The sequence below is a fragment of the Bombina bombina genome, chromosome 3 (assembly GCF_027579735.1).
Source record: "Bombina bombina isolate aBomBom1 chromosome 3, aBomBom1.pri, whole genome shotgun sequence".
NCBI classification, from domain to species: domain Eukaryota; kingdom Metazoa; phylum Chordata; class Amphibia; order Anura; family Bombinatoridae; genus Bombina; species Bombina bombina.
The window spans coordinates 658,443,386-658,468,886 of record NC_069501.1 but is presented as its reverse complement, the minus strand read 5'-3'; the positions used below and the strand labels follow the sequence as shown (position 1 = coordinate 658,468,886).

General features: G+C 39.3%; 1 protein-coding gene across 1 annotated transcript in view; it reads left to right on the top strand.

Moving 5' to 3' along the window:
• Nucleotides 1–25,501, top strand: part of TRIM37 (tripartite motif containing 37) — a 1,136,753-nt gene that overhangs the window by 905,590 nt on the left and 205,662 nt on the right. The window contains exon 21 of the mRNA XM_053707386.1: nucleotides 14,115–14,277. Within this exon, the coding sequence (XP_053563361.1) occupies nucleotides 14,115–14,277 (163 nt within the window). The remainder of the gene's footprint in view (nucleotides 1–14,114; nucleotides 14,278–25,501) is intronic.

The following is a 25,501-nucleotide window of genomic DNA, read 5'->3' as shown; positions in this document are numbered from 1 at the left end:
ACCTAAGGGGCATCAAAATTCAAATTTTCGTTCCTTTCGTAACTTTAAAGGTCACAGAAGTCTTCCTCTTCCAAACCGGAGCATTTCAAGTCCTCTTGGAGACCCAATCAGTCTTGGAATAAGGGGAAACTATCAAAGAAGCCCTCATCTGAGTCTAAGTCAGCATGAAGGGTCCCCTACTGGATCAAGTGGGGGCAGACTTTCCTTGTTTCAACAAACTTGGACAAGGTATGTCCCAGACCCTTGGGCTTTGGACATAGTATCCCAGGGCTACAAAATAGACTTCAAAGCTTGTCCTCCCAGGGGCAGATTCCACCTCTCAAGATTATCTGCAGACCAGGTAAAAAGAGAGGCATTCTTGAACTGCACTCAGGACCTTTCCTCCCTGGGAGTGATTGTTCCAGTTCCACTATGGGAACTGGGCCTAGGATTTTATTAAAATCTGTTTGTGGTTCCCACAAAAGAGGGAACTTTTCGTCCCATTTTAGACCTGAAGTATCTTAACAAATTTCTTAGGGTACCGTCCTTCAAAATGGAAACCATCCGTTCCATTCTTCCTTTGGTCCAAGAGGGTCAGTTCATGACGACCATAGACCTGAAGGACGCGTATTTGCATGTTCCCATCTACAGGGATCATCACAAGTTCCTGAGATTTGCTTTCCTGGACAAGCACTTTCAGTTTGTAGCTCTTCCGTTTGGCCTTGCCACAGTTCCCAGACTTTTTTCAAAAGTTATGGGGACTCTCTTGGCAGTTGTCAGGTCTCAGGGAATCGCAGTAGCGCCTTATCTGGACAACATCTTGGTTCAGGCGCCATCTTTTTAACTAGGGACCATCATAGATTCCCTATCTATGAAGATTTTTCTGACGGAGGTCAGAAAAGCACAAATGATCTCTTCTTTCCTCTCTCTGGTAATTAATCTGATGGTCGAATCCATGGACATTGTTCCCTTTGCTCGATTCCATTTATGAGCTATGCATGCTCAGTCAAAGGAATGGAAACCATTTGGATCTGTCCCAGAGGATAGATCTTGACCAGTTGACAATCGACTCTCCTTTGTGGTGGATATCTCAGGATCATCTGTCTCAGGGAACATGCTTTCAGAGACTCTCCTGGGTGATTGTGACCACGGATGTCAGCCTGCTAGGCTGGGGAGCAGTTTGGGCCAGGGGAGTGGGCTCTCCATCCGGAAGTGTTCTAGAGGTTAACCCTCAAGTGGGTGGTGACTGTGCTAGATCTGATGGTGTCTCGTCAGAACGCCAAGCTTCCAAGGTACGGTTCAAGGTAAAGAGATCCTCAGGCCGCCCTGATAGATGCTCTGGCGGTTCCTTGTGATTTTGGTCTAGTATACCTGTTTCCTCCGTTTGCTCTCCTTCCACAAGTCATTGATCGTATCAAGCAGGAGAGAGCATCTGTAATTCTTATAGCTCCTGCATGGCTTTGCAGGATCTGGTTTGCAGACCTAGTAAACATGTCATCTCTTTCTCCTTGGAGGTTACCTCTGAGGAAGGACCTTCTAACTCTAACTCGGGGTTCTTTCCTCCATCCAAATCTCGTTTCTTTAAAGCTGACTGCATGGAGATTGAACGCTTAGTTCTGGCCAAGCGTGGTTTTTCAGTTATTGATACCATGCTTCAGGCTCGCAAGCCTGTTACTCGTAAGATTTACCATAAGGTATGGCGTAAATACCTATAATGGTGTGAATCGAAAGGCTTCTCTTGGAGTAGGGTCAGGATTCCTAGAATTTGTCTTTTCTCCAGGAAGGTCTGAAGAAAGGGTTGTCAGTCAGTTCTCTGAATGGTCAGATTTCTGCACTGTCAATTTTTTTACACAAATGTCTGGTGGATGTGCCAGATGTTCAATCTTTTTGTCAGGCTCTGGTTAGAATTAGGCCTGTGTTTAAATCTGTTGCTCCTCCTTGGAGCTTGAATCTTGTTCTTAGTTTTGCAGCAGGTTCTGTTTGAGCCAATGCATTCTGTAGATATTAAGTTATTATCTTGGAAAGTGTTGTTCTTTATTGCTATTTCCTCTGCTCGTAGTGTTTCGAAACTCTCGGCTTTACAGTGAGATTCCCCTTACCTTGTTTTTCATGCGGATAAGGCAGTTCTTAGAATTAAATTGGGGTTTCTCCCTAAGGTGGTTTCGGAAAGAAATATTAATCAAGAAATTGCTCCTTCTCTTTGTCCTAATCCTCCTCCTCAAAAGGAAAGTTTGTTGCATAACTTGCATGTTGTGCGTGCTTTAAAATTCTATTTACAGGCTACTAATGATTTTCGCCAGTCTTCTGCCGTGTTTGTTTGCTTGCTTCTCAGGAAAGCCTAGGGGTCAGAATGCGACTTCTACTTCTCTTTCCCTCTGGTTAAGAAGTATTATTCGTTTTTCTTATGAGACTGCTAGTCAGCAGCCTCCTGAGAGAATTACGGCTCATTCCACTAGGGCTGCCTCCTCTTCTTGGGCTTTCAAAAATGAAACTTCTGTGGAAGTTTTGATACTTTTGCCTCGGCTGAGGCTTCTTTTGGGAGAAAGGTTCTTCAAGCGGTGGTGCCTTTGGTTTAGGCCTGTTGTCTTGTTCTCCCTCCCTGTTTATTCTGTGTCCTCTAGCTTGGGTATTGGTTCCCACTAGTAATTAGAGTGATGTCGTGGACTCTCCATGTCTTAGGAAAGAAAACAAAATGTATGCTTACCTGATAAATGTCTTTCTTTCTGGACATGGAGAGTCCACAAGCTCACCCTTTAGATTACAGTAAAGTTTACTAAACCTCAGGCACCTCTACACCTTTGTGTTATCATCTTTTTCCATTTCCCTTCGGCTGAATGACTTGATGTTATGGGTAAGGGAAGTGACACTTAACAGCGTTGCTGTGGTGCTCTTTGCCTCCTCCTGCTGGCCAGGAGTGAATATCCCACTAGTAATTGAAATGATGTCATGGACTCTCCATGTCCAGAAAGAAAGACATTTATCAGGTAAGCAAACATTTTGTTTTTAGTTATCCATCCTCATAAAAGCCTCATATAAACCTTTTAAGGGACATGTTAAATTGACAGTCAACACCAGAATTATTGTTGTTTAAAAAGAAAGATAATCCCTTTATTATTACCCATTCCCCAGTTTTGCGTAACCAACACAGTTATATTAATATACTTTTTACCTCTGTGATTACCTTGTATCTAAGCCTCTGCAAACTGCCCCCTTTTTCAGTTCTTTTGACAGACTTACTTTTTTGCCAATCAGTGCTCACTCCAGGGTAACTTCACGTGCATGAGCTCAATGTTATCTATATGAAACACATGAACTAATGCCCTCTAGTGGTCAAAATGCAGTCAGATTAGAGGCAGTCTTCAAGGTCTAAGAAATTAGCATATGAACCTCCTAGAATTAACTTTCAACTAAGAATACCAAGAGAACAAAGCAAAATTGGTGATACAAGTAAATTGGAAAGTTGTTTAAAATTACATTCCTTATTTAAATCATGAAAGTTTTTTTGGACTTAACTGTCCCTTTAAACAAATGGTAAATCACTGTAAAAAGGTGATTAAAATATTAGTTATAATATTACATAAACATCTTTATGTAAAAGGAAGATATTTTACCTCAAAATGTCCTCAATAGCAACATCCAATTATAGAAAAACTTTAAACATCAAATCAGATTGCTTGTTCAAGGACATACATAGGAGCGTGCATCTGACATGCAAGCATTATTCCTTTTTCCATTTAAAGGGACATTAAACAATAAATAAATGCTAGATTGAATGATGTTGTCAGTGAAAAGATTAGTCTGGGAATAACACGTAGGTGCATTATTTTGAGTTTCATTAGTTGTTTAAATATTAAAAAAATAAGTGTAAAATTTTAGTGTCTATAAAAGAATGGGAGCTACCATGTTGTAACTTAGGTTACTTTCTCTGCTGCGACCAATTAGGGACAGTTATAAATAGGTCACTAGAGTGAGCAGCCAACGGCTGTGTGGAATATAAGTTTTCTGCACTTCCATTTGTAACAGGAAATAAAAATCTCACAATTTTAGAATGGAATTACAGGAAAAGGGGACAAAATAAATAATGAACGCATATTGCAGAGTATTTTTTATATATACGATTTATCATTTTATATTAACATCTTGAAGTCTTTAATATCCCTTTAAGGACATTTACTATTAAATGTTGCAAGAACATGGTGAAATTCTACAAGATTATTTTGAAATCCAAAGATATCAATAAGCCAAGTGATCACCGATCGCAGTTGGATCCTGTTGTTGTTTTTTTCCAACATGCAGATGACAATAAAAATGTAACTGAATGATAATTGCTAATAGAGCACTTACTCTGGTGAACTAATCTTGGTTTTAAATAAAGAAAAACCCGGTATGCATCATACATTTTCTTTAAAAATAGAAATAGAAGCGATAGTCCTGGGTTGAATTCATAAAAACGTCTTTTATTGGAAACAAGGTTAAAATCGAAAGGCACACACAACAAGGAAAAATGAAAGAATAGCACCAGGTGTGGCACTGTCTGGCTTACGCGTTTCGGCTTTAAGCCGTAGTCATAGCCTATAGTGCTATGTGACACACCTCTTAAGTAAAGATACCTAAAATCTAATTGGTTAAAAAATGTAAAACACACCTGGAGCTTACATAATATGCACGTTCTGCGAAAATCTAAACAGTCTCCATAACATAACAAATGTACAGCAGACATTATTGATGCCTGTCTTATGGTATTACATATAGCGTGACAAGGTATAAGATTTAAGAAAGAGGAGAACAAAATGGGAAATGTGGGCAAAAAATAATAACTAAACAATAAACTAAGCATAACAAGATATCAATGTATAGGACTATACTCCTAAACCACTATGAATATATGTAAATACTATAACTTTTGAGCACAAACTAATAAATAAATTGTAATTTATTTCTATAGAGTTGCAATGAGACTGTAAAGAGCGGTAAACATTCTAGGGTAAAATGCTACTTTTAGATAGTATATCATATAAATAGCTGGAGTGCCCAACTTGTTGATAAAAAATATATAAGGTGTAGAATATAAGAAAATGCAAAGTAAAAATGAAAGTCAAATTTGAAACGAGGTACGTGGACCCAGAGAGTGGGTTTACCACAGGTTCATGTTGGTCTCTCTGGGTCCACGTACCTCGTTTCAAATTTGACTTTCATTTTTACTTTGCATTTTCTTATATTCTACACCTTATATATGGTACCCGTGCATCGCAGATTCCTCAAAAATTCCGGTAAGAAGAAAGCAGGCTTGGGCAGCAGTGGGGAGAAATATTCCGGCACATGCATTCTGGCTACCGTCCAAGTTTATAGTCACACCGCACATTAACCTGAAAGTTTATTGAACACTTATAACTCACCCTAGCAATGGTTGGATCTAAGTAGTTACTAACTACACCTTTTTTTTTTATATATGCGCTACTGAGTTTTTCTCTCTTGTATGTTTGGATCATACATTTTCTTTTTCATAATTTATAGAATGTATGTTGAGCAATATGTTCTTTTTAAGGTACTATACAATAGAAACTCTTTAATACTGTGTTAAAACAACTTTGGCAATTTTATTTAATTATTTATTTTGCCTCTTTTCCCAGTTGGTTAAAGTGTATCCTGCAGGATTCATAGGTCTAACCGTGGTACATTGTGCGCTTGAGTAGTTCAGGAGCTCATTTATATCTACCTCGTAATTGGCCACAGTAAATCAAATTAAACTCAAGAGGCATGTCCCAAGATTGTAAACAAATTAAAATCACAGTTTAAAATATAAAAGTTAATTTATATGCATATTACTTGCAATACAGTTCTTAAAGGGACATGAAACGCAACATTTTTCTTTCATGATTCAGATAGAGCATACAATTTTAAAGGACCACTAAATACAGTAGAACTGCGTGATTAACAAGTTCAGAATAAAAAGACAATGCAATAACACTCTGAATTTATATATTATTCACATGTTTGAAAAATATTTTACGGGTCCTTTAAAACCCCAAAAACTTATTTTGTGATTCAGACCATTTAAAAAAAAGTTTCCAATTTACTTCTTTTATTAAATTTGCGTTTTTACCATGATAATCTTTGTTGAAGAGTTACCTAGGTAAGCATTTGGGGGACTACATGGCAGGAAATATTGCTGCCATCTAGTGATCTTGCAAATAAATAACATTCTTGCAAAACCACTGCCATATAGTGCCACAGAAATGGGCCGGCTCCTAAGCATATGTCCTTGCTTTTCAATAAAAGATACAAAGAAAAATGGATAATAGAAGTAAATTAGAAAGTTTTATATAATCCCATGCTCTATCTGAATCATGAAAGGAAAAAATTGGGTTTCATATCCCTTTAAATCTAAAATATACTATGCTTATATTAAGAAAATTATACTATGCATATATATTAAAGGGATGTGAAACACAATTTTTTTCTTTCATAATTCATATAGAGCATGCAATTTTAAACAACTTTCTATTTTACTATTATTGTCAATTTTGCTTCGTTCTCTTGGTATCTTTATTTGAAAAAGCAAGAATGTAAGCTTAGGAGCCGGCCCATTTTGCTTCCGGCACCTGGATAGCGCTTGCTTGATTGGTGGCTAATTCTCGGGATATCAAATTGGATTTAGAATCAGACCTCCTATGGGGACATGTTTTGATAAAGCCCCTACTAGGGCAAAACGCGTCAACTTGTTGACCACCATTTGAGGAGTTCTAGTATTGCCAATAGAGGATTCTAAGAATTGTATTTCTTTACCTGCAAGATCTTGAATACCAAGTACAGGGAAAGCTGCAATACCACAAACGCCCATTTGTTTTCTAAAGTTCCTGCAACACGCCTGGGCATGCAACATAGTAGCGGATCTGGGTCCACTGTTTTTACAAAAAAAAGTAATATAATCTGAGTCACGTGGGCCCTAAGGGGGATGCCGCAAAATATACGGACCACCGGAGAAGAACGCTGCAAGCCTAAATTTGCAGATAAGCATGTCTGAGGCTACCGGTAAGATTGAATACTTTTATCCTTACAAACAAAGTATTGCCGACTGGCAGAACTCATCCTTCACAAGGTGCAATTTTGATCTGTGTTGACAAGCAATAGCTATCACAGTGATTTATACACTACATCTGAATGTGACTATGCTGCATGAGGATACATATCCTTAATAAACACAAGGAGTCTATACGGTCAAATTCAGGTATTAAGGTGGAATCAGAATTGTTTTATTGAATTTCAGTTTGTTTTATTGGTACAATCTTTTATGCAGTTTTATATTAACTATCGGCTAGATTATGAGTTTTTCGTTTTGAGCTGTGCGGTACGAACGAGCAGCTTATGCTCACCGCTCACTTACAGACAGCGCTGGTATTACGGGTTTTTACAACCCAGACAAGAAGTGAGTGTTGAGCAAAATTCTGCTCCTTAACGCACTCCAATACCAGCGCTTCTCACGTTAGCAGTGAGCTGGTGTAACGTGCTCGTGCACGATTTCCCCATAGGAATCAACGGGGACAGCCGGCTGAAAAAAAGTCTAACACCTGCAAAAAAGCAGCGTAAAGCTCCTTAACGCAGCTGCATTGATTCCTATGGGGAAATCAAATTTATGTCTACACCTAACACCCTAACATGAACCCCGAGTCTAAAAACCCCTAATCTTACACTTATTAACCCCTAATCTGCCGCTCCGGACACCGCCGCCACCTACATTATACTTATGAACCCCTAATCTGCTGCCCCCAACATCGCGGACACCTACATTATATTTATTAACCCCTAATCTGCCGCCCCTATGTCGCCGCGACCTACCTACATTTATTAACCTAAGTCTAACCCTAAACCTAACACCCCCTAACTTAAATATAATTAAAAGAAATCTAAATAAAATTACTATAATGAACTAAATTATTCCTATTTAAAACTAAATACTTAGCTGTAAAATAAACCCTAAGATAGCTACAATATAACTAATATTTACATTGTAGCTATCTTAGGGTTATTTTTATTTTACAGGCAAGTTTGTATTTATTTTAACTAGGTACAATAGTTATTAAATAGTTATTAACTATTTAATAACTACCTAGCTAAACTAAATGCAAAGTTACCTGTAAAATAAAACCTTTCCTAAGTTACAATTACACCTAACACTACAATTAAATTAATTCCCTAAATTAAATACAATTAAATAAAATTATTTAAAGTACCAAAAAAAAAATACTAAATTACAGAAAATAATAAACAAATTACAATATTTTTAAACTAATTACACCTAATCTAATCCCCCTAACAAAATAAAAAAGCCCCCCCAAAATAAAAAAGCCCTACCCTACACTAAATTACAAATAGCCCTTAAAAGGGCCTTTTGCGGGGCATTGCCCCAAAGTAATCAGCTCTTTTACCTGTAAAAAAAATTACAAATCCCCCCCCACATTAAAACCCACACAACCAACCCTACTCTAAAACCCACCCAATACCCCCTTAAAAAAACCTAACACTAACCCTTTGAAGATCACCTTACCGGGAGAAGTCTTCATCCAACCGGGCCGAAGTCCTCAACGAAGCCAGGCGAAGTGGTCCTCCAGACGGGCAGAAGTCTTCAGACAGCATCTTCTATCTTCATCCATCCGCCACGGAGCGGGTCCATCTTCAAGACATCCGACGCATAGCATCCTCTTCAATCGACAGCTAACACAGAATGAAGGTACCTTTAAGTGACGTCATCCAAGATGGCGTCCCTTCAATTCCGATTGGCTGATAGAATTCTATCAGCCAATCGGAATTAAGGTGGAAAAAATCCTATTGGCTGATGCAATCAGCCAATAGGATTGAGCTCGCATTCTATTGGCTGATTGCATAGGATTTTTTTTCTACCTTAATTCTGATTGGCTGATAGAATTCTATCAGCCAATCGGAATTGAAGGGACACCATCTTGCATGACGTCACTTAAAGGTACCTTCATTCTGTGTTAGCCGTCGATTGAAGAGGATGTATAGAAATAAAGGTATTTGCATAATAACTCCATAACAGATGCTCCGCGTCGGATGTCTTGAAGATGGACCCGCTCCGCGCTGGATAGATGAAGATAGAAGATGCCGTCTGGATGAAGACTTCTGCCCGTCTGGAGGACCACTTCTGCCGGATTCGTTGAGGACTTCGGACCGGTTGGATGAAGACTTCTCCCGGTAAGGTGATATTCAAGGGTTTAGTGTTAGGGTTTTTTAAGGGGGTATTGGGTGGGTTTTAGAGTAGGGTTGGTTGTGTGGGTGGTGGGTTTTAATGTTGGGGGGGGGTTTGTAATTTTTTTACAGTTGAAAAAGCTGATTACTTTGGGGCAATGCCCTGCAAAAGGCCCTTTTAAGGGCTATTTGTAATTTAGTGTAGGGTAGGGCTTTTTTTAATTTGGAGGGGCTTTTTTATTCTTTTAGGGGGATTAGATTAGGTGTAATTAGTTTAAAAGTATTGTAATTTGTTTATTATTTTCTGTAATTTAGTGTTTGTTTTTTTTGTACTTTAGATAATTTTATTTAATTGTATTTAATTGTTGTTAAATTAGTTAATTTATTTAAAGGGACAGTCTACCATAGAACTGTTATTGTTTTAAAAGATAGATAATCCCTTTATTATCCATTCCCCAGTTTTGCAAAACCAACACAGTTATATTAATATACTTTTTACCTCTGTGATTACCTTTTATCTAGGAACCTTCTTCCAGCCCTCTGATCACATGACTGTGACTTATTTTCTATTGTCTTGCATTTAGCATTGTTTTGTGCTAGATCTTAAATAACCCTCTGTGCCTGAGCACAGTGTTATCTATATGGCCCACGTGTACTTTCTGTCTCTTTGTGTTGAAAAGAGATTTAAAAAGCATGTGATAAGAGGCAGCCCTCAAAGGCTTAGAAATTAGTATATGAGACTACCTATGTTTAGTTTAAACTAAGAATACCAAGAGAAAAAAGCAAATTTGATGATAAAAGTAAATTGGAAAGTTGATTAAAATTAAAAGTCCTATCTGAATAATGAATGTTTAATTTATACTAGATTGTCCCTTTAATTATAGTGTAGTGTTAGGTGTAATTGTAACTTAGGTTAGGTTTTATTTTACAGGTACTTTTGTATTTATTTTAGCTAGGTAGTTATTAAATAGTTAATAACTAGTTAATAACTATTGTACCTAGTTAAAATAAATACAAAGTTGCCTGTAAAATAAAAGTAAAAACTATTAGTTATATTGTAGCTAGCTTAGGGTTTATTTTATAGGTAAGTATTTAGTTTTAAATAGGAATTATTTAGTTAATGATAGGAATTTTATTTAGATTTATTTAAATTATATTTGTTAGGGGGGGTTAGGGTTAGATTTAGGGGTTAATAACTTTAGTATAGTGGCGACGATGTTGGGGACGGCAGATTAGGGGTTAATAAATGTAGGTAGGTGTCGGCGATGTTAGGGACGGCAGATTAGGGGTTAATAATATAACTAATGTTTGCGAGGCGGTAGTGCGGCAGTTTAGGGGTTAATATATTTATTATAGTGGCGGCGATGTCCGGTTTAGCAGATTAGGGGTTAAAAAATGTATTTTAGTGTTTGCGATGTGGGGGAGGGCTCGGTTTAGGGGTTAATAGGTAGTTTATGGGTGTTAGTGTACTTTTTAGCACTTTAGTTAAGAGTTTTACACTACAACGCTGTAGCATAAAACTCTTAACTACTGACTTTAAAATACGGTACCAGTCTTGACAGGGGAGGGTGTACCGCTCACTTTTTGGCAGTCTCGTAATACCGGCGCTATGCAAGTCCCATTGAAAATATAGGATACGCAATTGACGTAAGTGGATTTGCGGTATTTCCAAGACTGGCCAAAAAAGTGAGCGGTACACCTTTACCTTCAAGACTTGTAATACAGAAGTTAATTTTGGCTTTTACTATGAGAAAAACACTATTTTGAGTATCTAATTAGATTTTGCCATCCAGGGAGACATCCCTATATGCCTTTTATGCTGTACATACTGTTTTATAAATTGTTACATTGATAAACACGTTGTTTTACCTATAATAGGACTTTATTTTATTATCCTCTAGGATTCCGTAGCTTTATTAGCGCTCCCTACCCACTGCTTTTATTTCTGTTCTTAATTTTTGGCTACTTTTTGGGAAGATTTTGCATGTAAGGGAGCTTAGGAATACACACTTGGCGCCAAACTTAGTCTTGTAACATAGAGGGGTTTTTTCTCACCCATATTCCAAAACATCCTGTGAAAGCTCAGGCCTTTCTAAAATATGTTTCGGATCTGGAAAATATGGAAGTAATTGTCCCAGTTCCTTTACTGGAACAAGGGGTTGGTTTTTATTCAAATCTCTTCATTGTACCAAAGAAGGGAAATTCAGACAAATTTGTAAGAATTCCAACTTCTAAGATGGAAACTATAAGGACTATTCTGTCGTTTGTTCAACAAGGTCACTTTATGTCCACAGTAGTTTTACAGGATGCTTACCTTCACATCTGTATACACCCAGAACATTACCAGTTCCTAAGGTTCTCCTTTCTGGAAAAGCATTACCAGTGTGTTGCTTTTCTGTTTGGTCTAGCAACAGCTCCAAGAATATTTACCAAGGTTCTTGGTGCCCTTTTATCTATAATTAGAGTACCGGGTATTGCAGTATTTCCTTCCTTACTTGGACGATATCTTGGTATACTAGCTCAATCTTTTAATTTAGCAGAATCTCACACAAAACAACTATTGCTGTTTTTTCAAAGACATGGTTGGAGGATCAATTTAAAAAAAGAGTTCCTTGATTCCTCGGACAAAGATCACCTTTTTAGGTTTCCAGATAGATTCAGTGTCCATGACTCTTTCCCTAACAAAAAGAGATGAATAAAATTGATATCAGCTTGTCTGAACCTTCAGTCTCTCTCATTCCCTTCAGTGGCTCAGTGTATGGAAGTACTCGGCCTCATGATTGCAGCATTGGACGCAATTCCATATGAAACCTCTTCAGCTTTGTATGCTACACTAATGGTGCAAGGATTATACTCTGATATCTTAGCAGATATTCTTAGGTTCCAAAACACACCTATCTCTGACTTGGCGGCTAAATCACCAATCAATTATTCAAGGTGCTTCTTTTGCTCGCACTACCTGGTCTGTGATCACCACAGATGCAAGTCTTTCAGGTTGGGGAGCTGTCTTGGGGACTCTGACAGCACAAGGGGTTTGGAATCCTCAGGAGGCGAGCTTACCAATTAATATTTTGGAACTCTGTGCTCTCTTTAGGGTCCTTCAGGCTTGACCTCTATTGAAAAGGGAGCCTTATCTCCTTTTTCAGACAAACATTATTACAACAGTAGCTTATGTCAATCATCAAGGGGGATCTCAAAGTTCCCTAGCCATGATAGAGGTATCTCAAATTCTTTCTTGGGCAGAAACCAACTCATCTCTGCAATTCACATCCCAGGTGTAGACAACTGGGGGGCAGATTACCTCAGATGTCAATTCCTACATCCCGTAGAGTAGTCTCTCCACCAAGTTGTGTTCTATCTGATTGTACAACTATGGGGCCTACCAGAAATAGATTGGATGGCCTCTCGTTTAAAAAACAAACTTCACAGGTACTTTGCAAGGTCCAGGGATCCTCAGGCAGAGGTGTTGGATTCTCTAGCAGTTCTCTGGTCTTTCCAGCCTGCTTACATATTTCCTGCTTCCCAGAGTGATTTCCAAAATCAAAGTGGAATAATAGTTTGTAATGCTTGTAGCCCCACCGTGGCCTTTACAGGATTTGGTATGAGGAACGGGTCCTAATATCCAGTTGCCTGCCATGGCCTCTACCTTTAAGGCCAGACCTTCTGTCTCAATGTCCCTTCTTCCATCCAGATCTTAAAAATTTTAACTTAATGGCATGGAAATGAAATGCTTAGTTCTCAGTCATAGATGATTCACAATATGATTCAGGCTCACAAGCCTGTTTCCAGAAAGATCTATCACGAAATTTTGAAAAATAATATTTAGTGGTGTACTACCCTTGATTATTCCTGGCATTCTTTAATAATTCCTATGATTCTTCAATTTCTACATAATGGTTTAGATAAAGGCTTATCTGCCTGTTCTTTGAACTTCTGCCCGTTCTGTATTATTTCAAAGGAAGATTGCTAATCTTCCTGATGTTAATTGTTTTGTTCAGGCTTTAATCCAGATTAAACCTGTTATTAGGTATATTTCTCCTCCCCAGAGTCTTAACCTAGTATTAAAAAGTGTTACAGGCTCCTCCTTTTCAACCTATGCATAAATTGGGCTTTTAACTACTTTCTTGGAAAGTGCTTTTTCCTTTGGCTATCTCTTCTGCTAGAGGAGTTTCTGAATTGTCTGCTTTCACTTGTGAGTCTCCTTATCTGATTTCCCATCAGGATAAAGCTGTTTTGCGGACTAGTTTTCCATTTTTACCTAAAGTTGTTAACTCTCACAACATTAATAGGGAAAATATATTTCCCTCCTTGTGTACTAATCCAAAAATGCTACTGAAAACTCCTTGCCATCATTTTATATTTGATATTATATTGATGAAACTAAAGATTTTAGTTTCTGTTCTTTTTCTGGTCCTAAGAAAGGCCAGAAGGCCTCTGCATTTTCTTTAACCTCTAGGTTAAAGCTTGTGATTCACAAAGCTTATTTGGAGGCGGGTCAGCCCCCCACCTCAGAGAATTACAGCTCATTCTACTAGATCGGTTGCCACATCTTGGGGTTTCAAGAATTAAGCTTCAGTTGATCAAATTTTCAAAACAACCACTTGGTCTTCTCTGCATACCTTTACAAAATTTTACCATTTTGATGTTTTTTGCAGCTTTTGGTAGAAAGGTCCTTCAGGCAGTTGTTTTTAGTTTTTTGTCATAAAAGACATTATTTTATTTTTTATAGGTTTGAGGTTTTGGAAACTTTGCCTCCTCCTGGTAGGAATGTATATCGCATAAGTAACAGCTTGTGGACTTTTGCCACCATGAAATAAATTAATTTATCAGGTAAGTTCTTACATAAATAATATTGTTGTTTTTTTGTTTTTTATTTGCTTTGACTGTGCATTACATTGACACTTTTTTCTTTTTAACCTATACATTTTCAGGTTGCAGTAATAGCACAAAGAACAGCAGCAGGCATGGATCACCTAGGTCTGGAATAAACGGATGTCCTTCTGAAGCACCTTCTAGCTCCAAGCAAGATGACCTTCTCAGTTTGGAAATTCAATCAATGTGTATGGAGAAGACAAGAAAAGTAGTTACCCTTGGGTATGTTTTATACTTCTTTTAAATAACACACGCTAAACACAGGAATGGTTAAAGGGACAGTCAATACCAGATAATATAATACACGTTTTACCTCTGTAATTATCTTGTATCTAAGCTTCTGCTGACTGCCCCCTTATTTCAGTTCTTTTGACAGACATGCAGTTTAGCCAATCAGTGCTCACTCCTAGGTCACTTTACGTGCATGCGCTCAATGTTATCTATATGAAACATATGAACTAATGCCCTCTAGTGGTCAAAATGTATTCAGATTAGAGGCAGTCTTCAAGGTCTAAGAAATTAGCATATGAACCTCCTAGGTTTAGCTTTCAACTAAGAATACCAAGCAAAACAGAACAAAGCAAAATTGGTGATAAAAGTAAATTGGGAAGTTGTTTAAAATTGCATGCTCTATTTAAATCATGAAAAAAAAATTGGACTTGACTGTCCCTTTAAGTTCCTGTTTACAAATTGTTTTGCATTTTGTTTATTCGACTCCCTATTTATTTTTTCTCACCTTCATACTCATTTAGTAAAATAAATATTTAAGGAAATGCTTAAAGGGACAGGAAAACCCTAACTTTTCTTTTGTGATTTGGATAGAGCATAAGATTTTAAACAACTTTCCAAATTACTTCTATTATCAAATGTGCTTCATTATCTTGTTATCCTTTGCTGAAGGAACAGCATTGCACTACTGGCAGCTTGCAGAACACATCTAGTAAGCCAATCACAAGAGCCGAATGTGTGCAGTCACCAATCCGCAGTTAGCTCCCACTAGTGTAGGATATATGCGTATTCTTTTTCAACAAGGCATACCATAAGAGCGAAGCGCATTTAAAAATAGTGAATTTAAAATTGTCTAAAAATGACATGCTCTATATGAATGAGTCCATGAGCTAGTGATGTATGGGATATACATTTCTTTCATGTAATTGGCAAGAGTCCATGAGCTAGTGACATATGGGATATACAATCCTACCAGGAGGGGCAAAGTTTCCCAAACCTCAAAATGCCTATAAATACACCCCTCACCACACCCACAATTCAGTTTTTCAAACTTTGCCTCCTATGGAGGTGGTGAAGTAAGTTTGTGCTAAGATTTCTACGTTGATATGTGCTTCTCAGCATTGTTGAAGCCCGATTCCTCTCAGAGTACAGCGAATGTCAGAGGGACATGAAGGGAGTATCACTTATTGAATACGATGATTTCCCTAACGGGGGTCTATTTCATTGGTTCTCTGTTATCGGTCGTAGAGATTCATCTCCTACCTCCCTTTTCAGATCGACGATATACTCTCAATTTACCATTACCTCTACTAATAACTGTTTTAGTACTGGTTTGGTTATCTGCTATACGTGGATGGGTGTCTTTTGGTAAGTATGTTTTTTATTTCTTAAGACACCTCAGCTATGGTTTGGCACTTTATGCATTTATATAAAGTTCTAAATATACGTATTGTACTTATATTTGCCATGAGTCAGGTTCATGTATTTCCTTCTGCAGACTGTCAGTTTCATATTTGGGGAATATAAACATCTTTTAAATATGAAATTTATTTCTTACCTGGGGTTTAGTCTTTTTTTCAATTGACTACTTCTTACCAATTGCGGGCGGTATTAGGCCCGCGGTGCGACAAATGCTAAACTTTATTGCGTCATTCTTGGCGCTAAATTTTTTTGGCGCGGAAAAGTACGTCTATGATGCAAGTTCGTCACTTCCGGCGTCATACTTGACGCCAAGACCTTTCACACTGTTGCGTCATTAATGACGCGAGTGTGTTATTTCCGGTTATTTTTTATTATTTCAATACCCCATTGATATTTGCCTCTTGCTTTTTTCTATTAGAGGGCTATGCTATTTGCATTTTTTCCCATTCCTGAAACTGTCATATAAGGAAATTGATAATTTTGCTTTATATGTTGTTTTTTATCTTACATTTTGCAAGATGTCTTAACCTGATCCTGCCTCAGAAGCTTCTACTGGAACATTGCTGCCTGAAATCGGTTCAACCAAAGCTAAGTGCATTTGTTGTAAAATTGTAGAAATTATCTCGCCGAATGTCATTTGTAATAGTTATCATGATAAACTTTTACATGCAGATAGTGTATCCATTAGTAATAGTTCATTGCCAGTTGCAGTTCCTTCAACTTCTAATGTGCATGATATACCTGTAAATTTTAAAGAATTTGTTTCTGATTCTATTCTGAAGGCTTTGTCTGCATTTCCACCTTCAAATAAATGTAAAAGGTCTTTCTCCTGTTAAGTGTGATCAGTCCACGGGTCATCATTACTTCTGGGATATTAACTCCTCCCCAACAGGAAGTGCAAGAGGATCACCCAGCAGAGCTGCTATATAGCTCCTCCCCTCTACGTCACACCCAGTCATTCTCTTGCACCCAACTAATAGATAGGATGTGTGAGAGGACTGTGGTGATTTTACTTAGTTTTTATAACTTCAATCAAAAGTTTGTTATTTTAAAACAGCACCGGAGTGTGTTGTTCCTTCTCAGGGAGAATTTGAAGAAGAGTCTACCTGAGTTTTTCTGTATGATTTTAACCGGAGTAGTTAAGATCATGTTGCTGTTCTCGGCCATCTGAGGGGTGAGGTATACTTCAGATCAGGGGACAGCGGGCAGGTTCACCTGCAAAGAGGTATGTAGCAGCATATTATTTTCTGAGAATGGAATTGACTAGAAAATACTGCAAATACCTATATAAAGTAAGTTCAGCCTTAAATGCAGTAGTAGCAACTGGTATCAGGCTGTCATGTATGTATATTTTCACTTCAGTATTCTGGGGAATGGCATTTCACTGATATAATACTGTTTACATAAAGCTTTAGCCTATTTTACAGTAAAAACGGCTTGCAGCAGGCTTTTTATGACAAATACATTTATTGATGTTAAACGTTTTTTGCTGGCATGTGAAATCGTTTATATTTCTGAGGTACTGGGTGAAAACTTATTTGGGCATTAGTTTTATCCACTTGGCGGGCATTTTGTTTGATTTATGACAGTTTACTGATCTCCCTCACTGTTGTGTGTGAGGGGGAGGGGCTGAATTTGGCGCTTTTACTACGCATCAAAAATTCAGTCACAAGTCTGTTCTTCTTCCCTGCATGATCCGGTTCGTCTCTACAGAGCTCAGGGGTCTTCAAAAGTTATTTTGAGGGAGGTAATCACTCACAGCAGACCTGTGAGATTGTGCTTGACTGTGATAAAAAACGTTACATTCTGTACTTTTTTTCTGCTATTTAAGGGCTAGTTATCCATTACTAATGGGAGCAATCCTTTGCTAAAATTGTATTTTTACTGAGAAAAAAGTTTGTTTTCATAAAATTATCTGTTTTATTGTACTCAACTGTCATATCTTTCTGTGCTTCTTAAAGGCACAGTGCGTTTTTTTTCATACTATATATAAAAGTGAATTGAAAAGTATTTCCAAGTTTGCTGGTTATTTGCTAGTGTGTTAAACATGTCTGACTCAGAGGAATATCTCTGTGCTATATGTGCTAAAGCCAAAGTGGAGCCCAATAGAAATTTATGTACTAATTGTATTGATGCTACTTTAAATAAAAGTCAATCTGTACAAATTGAACAGCTTTCACCAGACAACGAGAGGAAAGTTATGCCGACTGTCAGTACCTGCATCTCCCGCTCGGGAGGTGCGTGATATGGTAACGCCGAGTACTTCAGGGCGGCCATTACAAATCACATTGCAGGACATGGCTAATGTTATGACTGAAGTTTTGTCTAAATTACCAGAACTTAGAGGGAAGCGTGATCACTCTGGGATGAGAACAGAGTGCGCTGATAATAATAGGGCCATGTCAGATACTGCGTCACAGTATGCAGAACATGAGGACGGAGAGCTTCAATCTGCAGGTGACGGTTCTGATCCCATTAGAGTGGATTCAGACATTTCTAATTTTAAGTTTAAGCTTGAAAACCTCCGCGTACTGTTAGGGGAGGTATTAGCGGCTCTGAATGATTGTAACACCGTTGCAATTCCAGAGAAATTATGTAGGCTGGATAGATACTATGCGGTACCGGCGAGTACTGACATATTTCCTATACCTAAGAGGCTTACAGAGATAATTACTAAGGAGTGGGATAGGCCCGGTGTGCCCTTTTCCCCCCCTCCTGTATTTAGAAAAATGTTTCCAATAGACGCCACCACACGGGACTTATGGCAGACGATCCCTAAGGTGGAGGGAGCGGTTTTGACGCTGGCTAAGCGTACCACTATCCCGGTGGAGGATAGCTGTGCTTTTTCTGATCCAATGGATAAAAAATTAGAAGGTTACCTTAAGAAAATGTTTGTTCAACAAGGTTTTATATTGCAACCTCTTGCATGTATTGCGTCTGTCACGGCCGCATCAGCCTTTTGGTCAGAGTCCCTGGAAGAAACTCTTGACTCTATAGAGGAAATTTCAAACAAGCTTAAAACACTTAAGCTAGCTAATTCATTTGTTTCAGATGCCGTTGTACATTTAACTAAACTTACGGCTAAGAATTCCGGATTCGCCATTCAGGCACGCAGAGCACTGTGGCTAAAATCCTGGTCAGCTGATGTTACTTCTAAATCTAAGTTACTCAACATACCTTTCAAAGGGCAGACCTTATTCGGGCCCGGTTTGAAGGAAATTATCGCTGACATTACAGGAGGTAAAGGCCACGCCCTGCCTCAAGACAGAGCCAAGCCCAAGGCTAGACAGTCTAATTTTCGTTCCTTTCGTAATTTCAAGACAGGAGCAGCATCAACTTCCTCTGCACCAAAACAGGAAGGAGCTGTTGCTCGCTACAGACAAGGCTGGAGACCTAACCAGTCCTGGAACAAGAGCAAGCAGGCCAGAAAACCTGCTGCTGCCCCTAAGACAGCATGAATTGAGGGCCACCGATCCGGGAACGGATCTAGTGGGGGGCAGACTTTCTCTCTTCGCCCAGGCTTGGGCAAGAGATGTCCAGGATCCCTGGGCGTTAGAGATCATATCTCAGGGATATCTTCTGGACTTCAAATCCTCTCCCCCAAAAGGGAGATTCCATCTGTCAAGGTTGTCAACAAACCAAATAAAGAAAGAGGCGTTTCTACGCTGTGTACAAGATCTTTTACTAATGGGAGTGATCCTCCCGGTTCCGCGGTCGGAACACGGACAGGGGTTTTACTCAAATCTGTTTGTGGTTCCCAAGAAAGAAGGAACCTTCAGACCAATCTTGGATTTAAAGATCCTAAACAAATTCCTAAGAGTTCCATCGTTCAAAATGGAAACTATTCGGACAATCCTACCCATGATCCAAAAGGGTCAGTACATGACCACAGTGGATTTAAAGGATGCTTACCTTCACATACCGATTCACAGAGATCATTTCCGGTATCTAAGGTTTGCCTTCCTAGACAGGCATTACCAGTTTGTAGCTCTTCCATTCGGGTTGGCTACGGCTCCAAGAATCTTCACAAAGGTTCTGGGGGCTCTTCTGGCGGTGCTAAGACCGCGAGGAATCTCGGTAGCTCCATACCTAGACGACATTCTGATTCAAGCTTCAAGTTTTCAAACTGCCAAGTCTCATACAGAGTTTGTACTGGCATTTCTAAGATCGCATGGGTGGAAGGTAAACGAAAAGAAGAGTTCTCTCGTTCCACTCACAACAGTTCCCTTCTTGGGGACTCTTATAGATTCTGTAGAAATGAAGATTTACCTGACAGAAGACAGGTTAACAAAACTTCAAAACGCCTGCCGTGTCCTTCATTCCATTCAACACCCGTCAGTGGCTCAATGTATGGAGGTGATCGGCTTAATGGTAGCGGCAATGGACATAGTCCCCTTTGCACGCCTACACCTCAGACCGCTGCAATTATGCATGCTAAGTCAGTGGAATGGGGATTACTCAGATTTGTCCCCCACTCTGAATCTGGATCAAGAGACCAGAAATTCTCTTCTGTGGTGGCTTTCTCGGCCACATCTGTCCAAGGGGATGCCATTCAGCAGGCCAAATTGGACAATTGTAACAACAGACGCCAGCCTGTTAGATTGGGGCGCTGTCTGGAATTCCCTGAAGGCTCAGGGATCATGGACTCAGGAGGAGAGTCTCCTGCCAATAAACATTCTGGAATTGAGAGCAGTTCTCAATGCCCTTCTGGCTTGGCCCCAGTTAACAACTCGGGGGTTCATCAGATTTCAGTCGGACAACATCACGACTGTAGCTTACATCAACCATCAAGGAGGAACAAGAAGCTCCCTAGCGATGATGGAAGTATCAAAGATAATTCGTTGGGCAGAGTCTCACTCTTGCCATCTCTCAGCAATCCACATTCCGGGAGTGGAGAACTGGGAGGCGGATTTCCTAAGTCGTCAGACTTTTCATCCGGGGGAGTGGGAACTTCATCCGGAGGTCTTTGCCCAAATACTTCGACGTTGGGGCAAACCAGAGATAGATCTCATGGCGTCTCAACAGAACGCCAAGCTTCCTCGTTACGGGTCCAGATCCAGGGATCCGGGAGCGGCCCTAGTAGATGCTTTGACAGCACCTTGGACCTTCGGGAGAGCTTATGTGTTTCCACCCTTTCCGATGCTTCCTCGATTGATCGCCAGAATCAAACAGGAGAGAGCATCAGTAATTCTAATAGCGCCTGCGTGGCCTCGCAGGACCTGGTATGCAGATCTAGTGGACATGTCATCCTGTCCACCTTGGTCTCTGCCTCTGAGACAGGACCTTCTGATTCAGGGTCCCTTCAAACATCAAAATCTAATTTCTCTGAAGCTGACTGCCTGGAGATTGAACGCTTGATTTTATCAAAACGTGGATTCTCGGAGTCAGTAATTGATACCCTGATACAGGCTAGGAAGCCTGTTACCAGAAAGATTTATCATAAAATATGGCGTAAATACCTGTATTGGTGCGAATCCAAAGGTTACTCTTGGAGTAAGGTTAGGATTCCTAGGATATTGTCTTTTCTACAAGAGGGTTTAGAAAAGGGCTTATCCGCTAGTTCTTTAAAGGGACAGATCTCAGCTCTGTCCATTTTGTTACACAAACGTCTGTCAGAAGTTCCAGACGTCCAGGCTTTTTGTCAGGCTTTGGCCAGGATTAAGCCTGTGTTTAAAAATGTTGCTCCGCCATGGAGTTTAAACCTTGTTCTTAACGTTTTACAGGGCGTTCCGTTTGAACCCCTTCATTCCGTTGATATAAAATTGTTATCTTGGAAAGTTCTATTTTTAATGGCTATTTCCTCGGCTCGAAGAGTCTCTGAGTTATCAGCCTTACATTGTGATTCTCCTTATCTGATTTTTCACTCGGATAAGGTAGTTCTGCGTACTAAACCTGGGTTCTTACCTAAGGTAGTCACTAACAGGAATATCAATCAGGAGATTGTTGTTCCATCCTTGTGTCCTAATCCTTCCTCAAAGAAGGAACGACTTCTGCACAATCTAGATGTAGTTCGTGCCCTAAAATTTTATTTACAGGCAACTAAAGATTTTCGACAAACATCTTCACTGTTTGTCGTTTACTCTGGTCAGAGGAGAGGTCAAAAAGCTTCGGCTACCTCTCTCTCTTTTTGGCTTCGTAGCATAATACGTTTAGCCTATGAGACTGCTGGACAGCAGCCTCCTGAAAGAATTACAGCTCATTCCACTAGAGCTGTGGCTTCCACTTGGGCCTTTAAGAATGAGGCCTCTGTTGAACAGATTTGCAAGGCTGCAACTTGGTCTTCGCTTCATACTTTTTCCAAATTTTACAAATTTGACACTTTTGCTTCTTCGGAGGCTATTTTTGGGAGAAAGGTTCTTCAGGCAGTGGTTCCTTCTGTATAAAGATCCTGCCTATCCCTCCCGTCATCCGTGTACTTTTGCTTTGGTATTGGTATCCCAGAAGTAATGATGACCCGTGGACTGATCACACTTAACAGGAGAAAACATAATTTATGCTTACCTGATAAATTCCTTTCTCCTGTAGTGTGATCAGTCCACGGCCCGCCCTGTTTTTTATGGCAGGTCTAAATTTTTAAATTATACTCCAGTCACCACTGCACCCTTTAGCTTCTCCTTTCTCGTTGGTTCTTGGTCGAATGACTGGGTGTGACGTAGAGGGGAGGAGCTATATAGCAGCTCTGCTGGGTGATCCTCTTGCACTTCCTGTTGGGGAGGAGTTAATATCCCAGAAGTAATGATGACCCGTGGACTGATCACACTACAGGAGAAAGGAATTTATCAGGTAAGCATAAATTATGTTTTTAAAACTTCTCATTTAGTTGATGAAATTTCAAATGACCAACAACATAATAATTTATCCTCTTCTGATGAGGATCTATCTGATTCAGAAGATCCTTCCTCAGACATTGACACTAACAAATCTACTTATTTATTTAAAATGGAGTATATATGCGTTCTTTATTAAAAGAAGTGTTAATTACTTTGGATATTGAGATAACCAGTCCTCTTGACGTTCAGTCTAATAAACGTTTAAATGCTGTTTTTAAACCTCCTGTGGTTTCTCCAGGGGTTTTTCCTATTCCTGAGGCTATTTCTGATATGATTTCTAAAGGAATGGAATAAGCCAGGTACTTCTTTTATTCCTTCTTCAAGGTTTAAAAAATTGTATCCTTTACCAGCAAAATCTATAGAGTTTTGGGAAAAGATCCCCAAAGTTGATGGGGCTATTTCTACTCTTGCTAAATGTACCACTATTCCTATGGAAGATAGTACTTCCTTTAAGGATCCTTTAGATAGGAAGCTTGAATCTTATCTAAGGATGGCCTATTTATATTCAGGTCATCTTCTTAGACCTACAATTTCTTTGGCTGATGTTGCGGCTGCATCAACTTTCTGGTTGGAGAATTTAGCGCAACAGGAATTGGATTCTGACTTATCTAGCATTATTCGCTTACTGCAATATGCTAATCATTTTATTTATGATGCTATTTTTTATATTATCAAATTTATGTTAGAACCATGTCTTTAGCTATTTTAGCTAGAAGAGCTTTGTGGCTTAAATCCTGGAATGCTGATATGACATCTAATTCTAGATTACTATCTCTTTCTTTCCAAGGTAATAATTTATTTGGGTCCCCGCTGGATTCTATTATTACAACTGTTACTGGGGGAAAGGGAGTTTTTCTGCCTCAGGATAAAAAACCTAAGGGTAAATCTAAGGCTTCTAACTGTTTTTGTTCCTTTCGTCAGAATAAGGAACAAAAATTCAATCCTTCCCCCAAGGAATCTGCCTCCAATTGGAAGCCTTCCTCTAATTGGAATAAATCCAAGCCTTTTAGGAAACCAAAGTCAGCCCCTAAGTCCGCATGAAGGTGCGGCCCTCATTCCAGCTAAGCTGGTAGGGGGCAGATTAAGGTTTTTCAAGGATAGTTGGATAAAATCTGTTCAAAACCAATGGATTCAGAGCATTGTCTCTCAAGGGTATCGAATAGGATTCAGAGTAAGACCTCCTGTGAGATGATTTTTTCTCACACGTATCCCAGTAAATCCAGTAAAAGCTCAGGCTTTCCTGAAGTGTGTTTCAGACCTGGAGTCTTCAGGGGTAATCATGCCAGTTCCTCTTCTGGAACAAGGTTTGGGGTTTTATTCAAATCTATTCATTGTCCCAAAGAAGGAAAATTTATTCAGACCAGTTCTGGATCTGAAAATTTTGAATTGTTATGCAAGAGTACCAACTTTCAAGATGGTGACTATAAGGACTATTCTGCCTTTTGTTCAGCAAGGACATATGTCCACAATAGACTTGCATGATGCATACCTTCATATTCCGATTCATCCAGAACATTATCAGTTTCTGAGATTCTTTTTTCTAGACAAGCATTACCAATTTGTTGCTCTTCCATTTGGCCTAGCAACAGCTCCAAGAATCTTTTCAAAGGTTCTGGGTGCCCTACTCTCTGTAATCAGAGAACAGGGTATTGCGGTGTTTCCTTATTTGGACGATATCTTGGTACTAGCTCAGTCTTTACGTTCTGCAGAATCTCACACGAATCAACTAGTGTTGTTTCTTCGGAAACATGGTTGGAGGATCAATTTACCAAAGAGTTTCTTGATTCCTGAGACAAGGGTCACCTTTTTAGGCTTCTAGATAGATTCAGTGTCCATGACTCTGTCTCTAACAGACAAAAGACGTTTAAAATTGGTTGCAGCCTGCCGGCACCTTCAGTCTCAGTCATTCCCTTCAGTGGTTATGTGCATGGAAGTTTTAGGTCTCATGACTGCAGCATCGGACGCGATCCCTATTGCTCGTTTTCACATGAGACCTCTTCAGCTTTGTATGCTGAATCAATGGTGCAGGGATTATACAAAGATATCACAATTAATATCCTTAAATCCCAATGTACGACACTCTCTGACATGGTGGATAGATCACCATCATTTAGTTCAAGGGGCTTCTTTTGTTCGGCCAACCTGGACTGTGATCACAACAGATGCGAGTCTCTCAGGTTGGGGAGCTGTTTGGGGATCTCTGACAGCACAAGGGGTTTGGAAATCTCAAGAGGCGAGATTACCAATAAATATTTTAGAACTCCGTGCAATTCTCAGAGCTCTTCAGTTTTGGCCTCTGTTAAAGAGAGAACCGTTCATTATGCTTACTTCTTCCCGCCTCTAGTTCTCCTTCCAAGAGTGATTTCCAAAATCATCATGGAACAATCATTTGTGTTGCTGGTGCTGCCAGCATGGCCACACAGGTTTTGGTATGCAGATCTGGTTCGGATGTCCAGTTGCCCGCCTTGGCCACTTCCGTTAAGGCCAGACCTACTATCTCAAGGTCCGTTTTTCCATCAGGATCTCAAATCATTAAATTTGAAGGTATGGAAATTGAACGCTTAGTTCTAAGTCATAGAGGTTTCTCTGACTCAGTGATTAATACTATGTTACAAGCTCGTAAATCTGTCTCTAGAAAGATTTATTATAGAGTTAGGAAGACTTACATTTCATGGTGGTGTTCTCATAAATTTTCTTTGCATTCTTTTAGAATTCCTAGAATTTTACAGTTTCTTCAGGATGGTTTGGATAAGGGTTTGTCTGCAAGTTCCTTGAAAGGACAAATCTCCGCTCTTTCTGTTTTATTTCACAGAAAGATTGCTATACTTCCTGATATACACTGTTTTGTACAGGCTTTAGTTCGTATTAAGCCTGTTATTAAATCAATTTCTCCTACTTGGAGTCTTAATTTGGTTCTGAAGGCTTTACAGGCTCCTCCATTTGAGCCTATGTATTCTTTGGGCATT